This window comes from Entelurus aequoreus, linkage group LG14 (assembly GCF_033978785.1).
Source record: "Entelurus aequoreus isolate RoL-2023_Sb linkage group LG14, RoL_Eaeq_v1.1, whole genome shotgun sequence".
NCBI lineage: Eukaryota > Metazoa > Chordata > Actinopteri > Syngnathiformes > Syngnathidae > Entelurus > Entelurus aequoreus.
Genome location: NC_084744.1, coordinates 58,966,643 through 58,978,448, shown reverse-complemented (window position 1 = coordinate 58,978,448; position 11,806 = coordinate 58,966,643). Strand labels below are relative to the sequence as shown.

The 11,806-nt window shown below is 37.7% G+C and overlaps 1 protein-coding gene across 1 annotated transcript in view; it reads left to right on the top strand.

Moving 5' to 3' along the window:
• The window catches only part of LOC133665136 (AP-1 complex subunit gamma-1-like), a 60,631-nt gene that overhangs the window by 8,495 nt on the left and 40,330 nt on the right, over positions 1-11,806 (top strand). The window contains exons 4-9 of the mRNA XM_062070361.1: positions 461-602; positions 2,850-2,946; positions 3,036-3,112; positions 5,280-5,375; positions 8,755-8,835; positions 8,931-9,029. Coding sequence (XP_061926345.1) covers positions 461-602; positions 2,850-2,946; positions 3,036-3,112; positions 5,280-5,375; positions 8,755-8,835; positions 8,931-9,029 — 592 coding nt within the window. The remainder of the gene's footprint in view (positions 1-460; positions 603-2,849; positions 2,947-3,035; positions 3,113-5,279; positions 5,376-8,754; positions 8,836-8,930; positions 9,030-11,806) is intronic.

The window sequence follows — 11,806 nt, the reverse complement described above, 5'->3', positions numbered from 1 at the left end:
ACCTATAGTGATCACAGAGACAGCTTGTTTTTGTGTTACTGTATATATTTGTTTCTCTGAAAAATCCCACTTAATATACTTTGGGTAACAACAGTCAATATTTATTTATTTTATGTTTTTATTTTTTTAGGTGGGTAACAGTCAATATTTATTTATTTATTAGATTTTATTGTTTTATTATATAATAAAAGTGAGCTTTTGTTAAACCAAATATTGTGTGTTTTTTTCCATATACAACAACCTATCTGGACTCGATAAGAGAATCCATAAGGAATCGGTTCGATAAGAGGATTCGATAATAGGCTCGAACTCGATAATTCCTTATCAAACATCATCCCTACTCGTTATTGTGGTTGTAGTTTGTAGCGATGGAGACCTACATTATACCACTCGCTTTGGTAGCTTAGGAAATAGAATACTGAAGCTGAGAGAACATTGTGCACTTGTGCGTGTCTTCCAGTGACCTGTCACACAGCAGCCAGTACGTGCAGTCTCTGGCTCTGTGCACGCTCGCCTGTATCGGCTCAGCTGAGATGTGCAGAGATCTGGCGCCGGAGATCGACAGGCTGCTGCGAGCCTCCAACTCCTACATTAAGAAGAAGGTACAAAGCTTGTCCATCAAGGAGTGTGTGCAACACTCCATTTTTTGTGCCATATGTCAAGGATACGTGGAAGTAGGGATGGGCGATGTGGCCTAAAGTCTATTTTGCGATATACAGTGGGGGTCAAAAGTGTACATACACTTGTAAAGAACATCATGTCATGGCTGTCTTGAGTTTACAATCATTTCTACAACTCTTATTTTGTTGTGATAGACTTTTGATCGTGACTGTATAGCACAACATATTATTTGGCATATACCTTTCAAAATGGGTTACAAAGTGTCATTTCCAGTTGTACTGTTTTCTCCAAACTAATATAATTTACTGGTAATATCTGGTTAGTTACTACACTTCTGTTAATATGTAACAAACACTTGTTCTTCTGTTGTTCGATACTTTACATTAGAGCCACATGCGGCTCTTTAGTGCCGCCCTAGTGGCTCCCTGGAGCTTTTTCCAAAATTTATAAAAATGGAAAAAGATGAAGGGAAAATTAATTTTTTTGTTTTAATATGGTTTCTGTAGGAGCACAAACATGACATAAACCTTCCTAATTGTTAGAAATCCCACTGTTTATATTAAACATGCTTCACTGATGAGTGTATTTGGCGAGCGCCGTTTTGTCCTACTAATTTCGGCAATCCTCGAACGCACCGTAGTTTGTTGACGTGTTCAACGTTCTCCGACGCTGCCACAGAAAGACGTGTTTTATGCCACTCCTTCGTTGACTCATTTTGTCCACCAAACGTTTTATACTGTGCCTGAATGCACAAAGGTGAACTTTGTTAATGTTATGTTCGAGTGCTAATCAGCCTTATTTGGTCACTGCATGACTGCGCGCTAATCGATGCTAACATGCTATTTAAGCTAGCCGTATGTACATTAAGTAGTTTTTGTTTTACTTATATTGTTTATTATTTATGCAAAATTATGCACAAAATGAATTACTAATGAAAAAAAAAACATGCATGTTTTTCATTGTTTTAATTATATAAATATAGTCAGGACCAAACATGTTTCAGTTTTATGCTCCTAAAATCTGGAATAGTCTATGTGAGATGTTGAAATCTAAGCTGGAAACACTTTTATTTAATTGTGCTTATGACAACTGAAAGTATTTTATCTACACTATTTGATTGTTTTTAAATAATTATGATTGTTTTTTTATCATGATTGTGTATTCAGATTTCAATTTAAATTATGATTTTATATCTTTATTTTCGCCTTCTTTTAATTTTTCTGTAAAGCACTTTCAATTACCTTGTGTACAAATTGTGCTCTATGCCTTGCCTGTATAAATATGTCTGTATTTACTCTAAATCGGTGGTCTGCAACCTTGTGGCTCCCTGGAGCTTTTTCAAAAATGTATAAAAATGGAAAAAGATGTAGGGAAAATTATATTTTTTGTTTTAATATAGTTTCTGTAGGAGAACAAACATGGCACAAACCTTCCTAATTGTTAGAAATCCCACTGTTTATATTAAACATGCTTCACTGATGAGACTATTTGGCGAGCGCCGTTTTGTCCTACTAATTTCGGCAGTCCTCGAACTCACCGTAGTTCGTTGACGTGTACAACCTGCCACAGAAAAATGTGTTGTATGCCACTCTTTTGTCTCATTTTGTCCACCAAACGTTTTATACTGTGCCTGAATGCACAAAGGTGAACGTTGTTGATGTTATTGACGTGTTGGAGTGCTAATCAGCCTTATTTGGTCACTGCATGACTGCGTGCTAATTGATGCTAACATGCTATTTACATTGTATTGTACATTAAGTAGTTTTTGAAAGTATTGAGCAAATTTTAAATTACCGCGATAATGACAACCGCGATGATTTTGGTCACAATAACCGTGATAAGACATTTTCATACCGTGACATCCCTAGTCCAGGGTATGCTTATACTATTCTTGGTATTGGTATTGTCGATCCGCCCACCCCTGTTTGCATTGAGGTAGCACAGTAGCTAGGGAACACAGTTAAGTGGGAGTTTTCAGACCTATGTCTCAGCATGCCTGTTTAGATATGTACTAAAGGTATCAGGTAGAAGTATACACGTCGCCTCCTGTTGGTTGTGGACCACAGCACGGTGGTCCACTGTATTATTTATAACGTGCAAGCCGTGTCATTAGTATTTAAGCTGCTATTGGGAGAAACCTGAGGAACTCTTACCTAATAAAGTTGTGTTTGAGGTCTCACGAGGAATGACGTCTTGTCCTTCTGTCCACTTTCTTTGTGTTTACCCAGGCTGCTCTGTGCGCGATACACATCGTGAGAAAAGTTCCCGATCTCGGGGAGCTTTTCGCCCCGACGGCCCGCGCCCTCCTGGTGGAAAAGCACCACGGTCAGTCAACCTCAAGACCCTCGTCCAGGACACACGTTTTACTGGCTTGTTACTGTATTTTCAAGGCCGTGTGCTCTGTTTGTCCCAAGGTGTGCTCCATGGCGCCGTAGTGCTCATCACGGAGCTGTGCGTGTGCAATCCAGAGACACTGGAGCGCTTCAGAAAGGTACAATGGACACGCACACGGGCTGATATAACAGGGCAAATTAACTCAAAATACAAAAACAAACATTAACGGAGGGTCCAAAGTACAGAATCAGAAGTACTTTATTAATCCCAGAGGGGAAATTAAGATTTTCATACAGCATGATTATAAAACATTATTACCTTAAAGGCCTACTGAAAGCCACTACTACCGACCACGCAGTCTGATAGTTTATATATCAATGATGAAATCTTAACACTGCAACACATGCCGATACGGCCGGGTTAACTTATAAAGTGACATTTTAAATTTCCCGCTAAACTTCCGGTTGAAAACGTCTATGTATGATGACGTATGCGCGTGACATCAATGGTTGAAACGGAAGTATTCGGACGCCATTGAATCCAATACAAAAAAGCTGTTTTCATCGCAAAATTCCACAGTATTCTGGACATCTGTCTTTTGCAATTTGTTTAATGAACAATGGAGACAGCAAAGAAGAAATCTGTAGGTGGGATCGGTGTATTAGCGGCTGGCTGCAGCAACACAACCAGGAGGACTTTGACTTGGATAGCAGACGCGCTATCCGACGCTAGCCGCCGACCGCATCGATGATCGGGTGAAGTCCTTCGTCGCTCCGTCGATCGCTGGAACGGAGGTGAGCACGGGTGTTGATGAGCAGATGAGGGCTGGCCGGATTAGGTAGATAGCTAATGTTTTTAGCATAGCTCTGACGAGGTCCCGTAGCTAAGTTAGCTTCAATGGCGTCGTTAGCAACAGCATTGCTAGGCTTCGACAGGCGGCACAGCATTAACCGTGTGGTTACAGGTCCAGTGTTTGGTTCGGTGTCTCCGGATAGTAGTATTGTTGATCTTCTGTCTATCCTTCTAGTCAGGGGCTTATTTCTTTTGTTTCTATCTGCATTTAAGCACGATGCTTTCACGTTAGCTCCGTAGCTAAAGTGCTTCGCCGATGTATTGTCGTGGAGATAAAAGTCACTGTGAATGTCCATTTCACGTTCTCGACTCTCATTTGCAAGAGGATATAGTATCCGGGGTGGTTTAAAATACAAATCCGTGATCCACAATAGAAAAAGGAGAAAGTGTGGAATCCAATGAGCCAGCTTGTACCTAAGTTACGGTCAGAGCGAAAAAAGATACGTCCTGCACTGCATTCTAGTCCTTCACTCTCACGTTCCTCATCCACGAATCTTTCATCCTCGCTCTAATTAATGGGGTAATCGTCGCTTTCTCGCTCCAAATCGCTCTCGCTGCTGGTGTAAACAATGGGGAAATGTGAGGAGCCTTTCAACCTGCGACGTCACGCTACTTCCGGTACAGGCAAAGCTTTTTTTATCAGCGACCAAAAGTTGCGAACTTTATCGTCGATGTTCTCTACTAAATCCTTTCAGCAAAAATATGGCAATATCGCGAAATGATCAAGTATGACACATAGAATGGATCTGCTATCCCCGTTTAAATAAAAAAAATTCATTTCAGTAGGCCTTTAAATACCATAGATCAAATACGTTTACCCCAGTAATATCAGCAAAACTTACCTGACTGGATGAAGTCCTTGGACTCAAACACTAGTGTGGCCTGTAGTGTGTAGCATGCAGGGAATTATCTGTGCATGTGATGGAAGAATGCACTGCACATGTGATGGAGGAATGCACAGTGCAGGGTTGAAATTCTACTGAATTTGCATTAAATCAGGTTGTTTTAGCTAATAATCATGCTGCAAGATCTAGCATGTTGCATTCAATTTTTATTCCCATTCATTTCCCGTTAATTCCCATGGAAAGTTTCCAACTTTGAATATTCCTGGAATTTTGCAACCTTACGGCCAGGTAATACAGAGCACACGCTACCTTTTTTTTTTTTATCACATCCATGGGAGCCCGCGTTCTCGTTGACTCTCCTTCGACAAATGGACGAAGTTTTTTGGTAAGTAGAATCACAGCTGACCCGGACATTAGAAAGTTGTCTGAGAAGTGTTGTATTCCAAATAGCTGCAATGGCTTTCTCTTAAGGTATTCATGTGTGATTTCCACAAGCGTCTGTACAGACGGAAGGAGAAACACGGGCATGTCTGGATGACTCGCCTCCATGTTTTGTGAAACTTTTATTGTTTTGTTTTTTTTAAATGTGCCATGTAAACAAAGTGGATTGGATTGTGTGTATCGCAGGCGGTGCCAGATCTGGTTCGGATCATGAAAAGCTTGGTCACCTCCGGGTATTCTCCAGAGCACGATGTGGCTGGGATCAGCGACCCTTTCCTGCAGGTACACGCTAAATGTTGGGGGTGTGCTTCATGAACGAAGCGTCTCTTTTGAAGGTCAGCTCCATCTCTTTCACCTTTTTTTAAAATACAATCACTAATGGAGCCACACATCCCTGGAGCCAGGTACATGAGACCTGTCTAAGTGCAAGGGGAAGAAAAAAAAAACCCCAACATATAATATGTTGTTTCATTTTATGTGTGTTTAGTAGAAAAAAAAGTTTTGAATAGTTCAAGTAAATTGCTCAGTTAGTGTTTAGATTTTTTTATTTATTTGTGTGGCACTATTTAGAGCAGGTGTGTCAAACAAATTTTAGCCTGGAGGAAAATCTGTGCACACTTGGCATTAAAACTAAAAAAATAAAGACAACTTCAGATTGTTTTCTTTGTCTTACTTTGGCCAAAAAATAGAACAAACCCCTTCTCAAAATATTACAATAAAGACATAGGAAAAAATACCCGGCAGCTGTAAAGTTTAGATCCATGAAGGAAAGAAGAAAGTGAATGAATGTTTATAACTGAATACTAGAGATGTCCGATAATGGCTTTTTTGCGGATATCCGATATTCCGATATTGTCCAACCCTTAATTACCGATTCCGATATCAACCGATACCGATATATACAGTTGTGGAATGAACACATTATTATGCCTAATTTTGTTGTGATGCCCCGCTGGATGCATTAAACAATGTAACAAGGTTTTCCAAAATAAATCAACTCATAAAGGGGTAGCGGGGGGTGTATATTGTAGCGTCCCGGAAGAGTTAGTGCTGCAAGGGGTTCTGGGTATTTCTTGTGTTGTGTTTATGTTGTGTTACGGTGCGGATGTTCTCCCGAAATGTGTTTGTCATTCTTATCTGGTGTGGGTTCACAGTGTGGCGCATATTTGTAACAGTGTTAAAGTTTTTTATACGGTGACCCTCAGTGTGACCTGTATGGCTGTTGACCAAGTATGCTTTGCATTCACTTGTGTGTGTGAAAAGCCGTAGATATTACGTGACTGGGCCCGCACGCAAATTGCCTTTGAACACACTACACACAAGTGAATGAAGGCCATACTTAGTCAACAGCCATACATGTCACACTAAGGGTGGCCGTATGAACGACGACAACACTGTCATAAACATGTGCCATATAGTGAAACCACACTTAACAACAATGACAAACATATAGTAAACAACAATGACAAACCTATAGTAAACAACAATATATATATATTGAACAACATATAGTAAACAACAGTGAAAAACATATAGTAAACAACAATATATATATATATATATAACAACATATAGTAAACAACAATGAAAACCATATAGTAAACAACAATATATATAACAACATATAGTAAACAACAATATATATAACAACATATAGTAAACAACAATGAAAAACATATAGTAAACAACAATATATATATAACAACATATAGTAAACAACAATGAAAAACATATAGTAAACAACAATATATATATAACAACATATAGTAAACAACAATGAAAAACATATAGTAAACAACAATATATACTGTATATATAACAACATATAGTAAACAACAATGAAAACCATATAGTAAACAACAATATATATAACAACATATAGTAAACAACAATATATATAACAACATATAGTAAACAACAATATATATAACAACATATAGTAAACAACAATGAAAAACATATAGTAAACAACAATATATATAACAACATATAGTAAACAATATATATAACAACATATAGTAAACAACAATGAAAAACATATAGTAAACAACAATATATATAACAACATATAGTAAACAACAATATATATAACAACATATAGTAAACAACAATATATATAACAACATATAGTAAACAACAATGAAAAATGTATAGTAAACAACAATATATATAACAACATATAGTAAACAACAATGAAAAACACATTTTGGGAGAATATTTGCAGCGCAACACAACATAAACACTACAGAACAAATTCCCATAATTCCCTGCAGCACCAACCTTTCCGGGACGTCACAATATAAGCAAACGCCATTGGTGGATCTACACCTTACATCCACTGTAATGATACCAAGTACAGCAGGGTATCTCGTCGGTACTACTATGATAACATCAATATTTTTTAGCATCACAAAATCTTATTTCGTTTTTTTTTTAAATTTATATTATGTTTATAAAGTCAGGAAATATGTCCCTGGACACATGAGGACTTTGAATATGACCAATGTATGATCCTGTAACTACTTGGTATTGGATTGATACCCAAATGTGTGGTATCATCCAAAACTAATGTAAAGTATCAAACAAGAGAAGAATAAGTGATTATTACATTTTAACAGAAGTGTAGATAGAACATGTTGAAACAGAAAATAAGCAGATATGAACAAGTGGATTAATAATCAATTTTTACAGTTTGTCCTTGATAATGTTGACAATATAATAGGTGTATAAATGACACAATATGTTACTGCATATGTCAGCAGACTAATTAGGAGTCTTTGTTTGTTTACTTACTACTAAAAGACAAGTTGTCTAGTACAGTGGTTCTCAAATGGGGGTACTTGAAGGTATGCCAAGGCGTACGTGAGATTTTTTTAAATGTCTGTCAAAAAGAACTGTGAAAAGAAATGCAACAATGCAATATACAGTGTTGACAGCTAGATTTGTTGTGGACATGTTCCATAAACATTGATGTTAAAGATTTCTTTTTTTGTGAAGAAATGTTTAGAATTAAGTTCATGAATCCAGATGGATCTCTATTACAATCCCCAAAGAGGGCACTTTAAGTTGATGATTACTTCTATGTGTAGAAATATTTATTTGTAATTGAATCACTTGTTTATTTTTCAACAAGTTTTTAGTTATTTTTATATCTTTTTTTCCAAAAAGTTCAAGAAAGACCACAACAAATGAGCAATATTTTGCACTGTTATACAATTTAATAAATCAAAAACTGATGACATGGTGCTGTATTTGACTTCTTTATCTCTTTTTTTCAACCAAAAATGCTTTGCTCTGATTAGGGGGTACTTGAATTAAAAAGATGTTCACGGACGGTACATCACTGAAAAAAGGTTGAGAACCACTGCTCTAGTATGTTCACTATTTTATTTAAGGACTAAATTGCGATAATAAACATATGTTTCATGTACGCTAAGATTTTTTGTTAAAATAAAGCCAATAATGACATTTTTTGTGGTCCCCTTTACTTAGAAAAGTACAGAAATACATTTTGATACCGGTACCAATACCAAAATATTGGTATCAGGACAACACTACTATGAACCGATTTCACATGCTACTGAATTGTAAGGAGAGTCCAAACGTTGGAACTGTCTTTTATATAAGCTCAATAAATGAATGAAGTGTCTTCCATTCCCAGGTACGCATCTTGAGACTGCTGAGAATCCTCGGTCGCCACAACGAGGCAGCGAGTGACGCCATGAACGACCTCCTGGCTCAGGTTGGATTGACGCTTACCGACGCTTATCGGCCGCTTATCTTCCCAAAGCCAGTACAGATGACAAATAATCGAGTGTGCACGTGCTTGCTGTTTAGGTCGCGACCAACACGGACAGCACCAAGACCGTGGGCAACGCCGTGCTGTATGAGACCGTTCTTACGGTGCTGGACATCAAGTCGGAGAGCGGCCTCAGGGTGAGAGACTTATCTGTTTGTTCGCAGTCCTTTCAAGTAATAGACAACATGCTTTTTATTTATATTAAAAAAAAAAACATATACTGTATTTCCTTGAATTGGCGCAGGGAATATAGTATTCGCACGTCTAGAATTACTAGAGAGCTATTCAGTAGGATTTAAGGTCCAAGCTATTGAATACCGGTACAGTATGCTAAAAAGAACAGTAAGCAGCTATGTTTTATTAATATACCGTAGCTGCGTGTGTCAAATACTGTATAAGTCATTAAATGACTCCCGCCTCCTGGTGGTAGAGGGCGCTGCCGCGCTAGTGATCCTTCTTGCGACTTCCGGTACTGCAGAAGAAGTGACTACACGCAGCAAGAGATTTTTTTTTTTTCCTCTGCCTGAACTTTTAACATGGAGGATTACATACCGGTATCTAAAATAAAACAGTTTTCTAAACTGGACTTTCAATCGAAGCAGGAGGTAATAATTAAAGGAATATCTCCATCGAGACAGAGGCTTTTAAAACGGAAGAAAGAAAATAAGGAAGACTTCCATAAACAAGTTATCGATGCTTTTGGTCAGAAGGAGCTGCAAATGGACTCCATTTATAAGTACAGGTAAGACCATAGTAACGTTTTTTTTAAATTAAATGTGCTTTTCATGATGGTATGCTTACATCACACTCAAAGCGCACGCCTAAATTTACCGCATTCCTTATGGTAAACGCCGGAGTGAGAAGAGGTTTTAAAATAATTAGCGCATGCACGGCCATCCCGCAGGCTTCCGGTAAGCGCCGGAGTGGCAGGAGGTTTTAAATAATTAGCGCCCCTGCGGCTATTCAAGTAGTATATATATATATTTTTTTTTTTTAAATTTTTAAATCAACATAAAAAACACTAGATATACTTACAGTTAGTGCACCAATCCAAAAACCCTATCTCCACTCATTCTCACTCATTCACACAAAAGGGTTGTTTCCTTCTGTTATTAATATTCTGGTTCCTACATTATATATCAACACAGTCTGCAAGGGATACAGTCCGTTAAGCACACATGATTGTATGTGCTGCTGGTCCACCAATAGTATTAACCAAAGATGTCCGATAATGGCTTTTTTGCCGATATTCCGATATTGTCCAACTCTTAAAAAATCGAACAATCCCATTCTCAAAATATTACAATAAAGATATAGGGAAAAATGCCCGGCAGCGGTAAAGTTTAGATCCACGTAGGAAAGAAGAAAGTGAGTGAATGTTTATAACTGAATACTAGAGATGTCCGATAATGGCTTTTTTGCGGAAATCCGATATTCCGATATTGTCCAACTCTTAATTACCGATTCCGATATCAACCGATATATACAGTCGTGGAATGAACACATTATTATGCCTAATTTTGTTGTGATGCCCCGCTGGATGCATTAAACAATGTAACAAGGTTTTCCAAAATAAATCAACTCATAAAGGGGTAGCGGGGGGTGTATATTGTAGCGTCCCGGAAGAGTTAGTGCTGCAAGGGGTTCTGGGTATTTCTTCTGTTGTGTTTATGTTGTGTTACGGTGCGGATGTTCTCCCGAAATGTGTTTGTCATTCTTGTCTGGTGTGGGTTCACAGTGTGGCGCATATTTGTAACAGTGGTAAAGTTTTTTATACGGTCACCCTCAGTGTGACCTGTATGGCTGTTGACCAAGTATGCTTTGCATTCACTTGTGTGTGTGAAAAGCCGTAGATAATACGTGACTGGGCCGGCACGCAAATTGCCTTTGAACACACTACACACAAGTGAATGAAGGTCATACTTAGTCAACAGCCATACATGTCACACTAAGGGTGGCCGTATGAACGACGACAACACTGTCATAAACATGTGCCATATAGTGAAACCACACTTAACAACAATGACAAACATATAGTAAACAACAATGACAAACATATAGTAAACAACAATATATATATATATATAAAAACATATAGTAAACAACAATGAAAAACATATAGTAAACAACAATATATATAAATATAACAACATATAGTAAACAACAATGAAAAACATATAGTAAACAACAATATATATATATAACAACATATAGTAAACAACAATGAAAACCATATAGTTGCCGATATTCCGATATTGTCCAACTCTTAATTACAGATTCCAATATCAACCGATACCGATATATACAGTCGTGGAATTAACACATTATTATGCCTAATTTTGTTGTGATGCTCCGCTGGATGCATTAAACCAGTGGTCCCCAACCTTTTTGTAGCTGCGGACCGGTCAACGCTTGAAAATTTGTCTCATGGACTGGGGTGGGGGGAGGGTGTATTAAATTTTTTTTGTTTTATTTTTTGTTTTTTTTATCTTTTTTTTTTTTTACATAAAGAAATACAATCATGTGTGCTTACGGACTGTATCCCTGCAGACTGTATTGATCTATATTGATATATATTGTGTTTTTTATGTTGATTTCATTAAAAAACTTTTTTTTTTAAATTTCTTGTGCGGCCCGGTACCAATCGGTCCGCGGCCCGGTGGTTGGGGACCACCGCATTAAACAATGTAACAAGGTTTTCCAAAATAAATCAACTCAAGTTATGGAAAAAAAGTGCCAACATGGCACTGCCATATTTATTATTGAAGTCACAAAGTGTATTTTTTTTTTTTTAACATGCCTCAAAACCGCAGCTTGGAATTTGGGACATGCTCTCCCTGAGAGAGCATGAGGAGGTTGAGGTGGGCAGGGTTGGGGTGTATATTGTAGCGTCCCGGAAGAGTTAGTGCTGCAA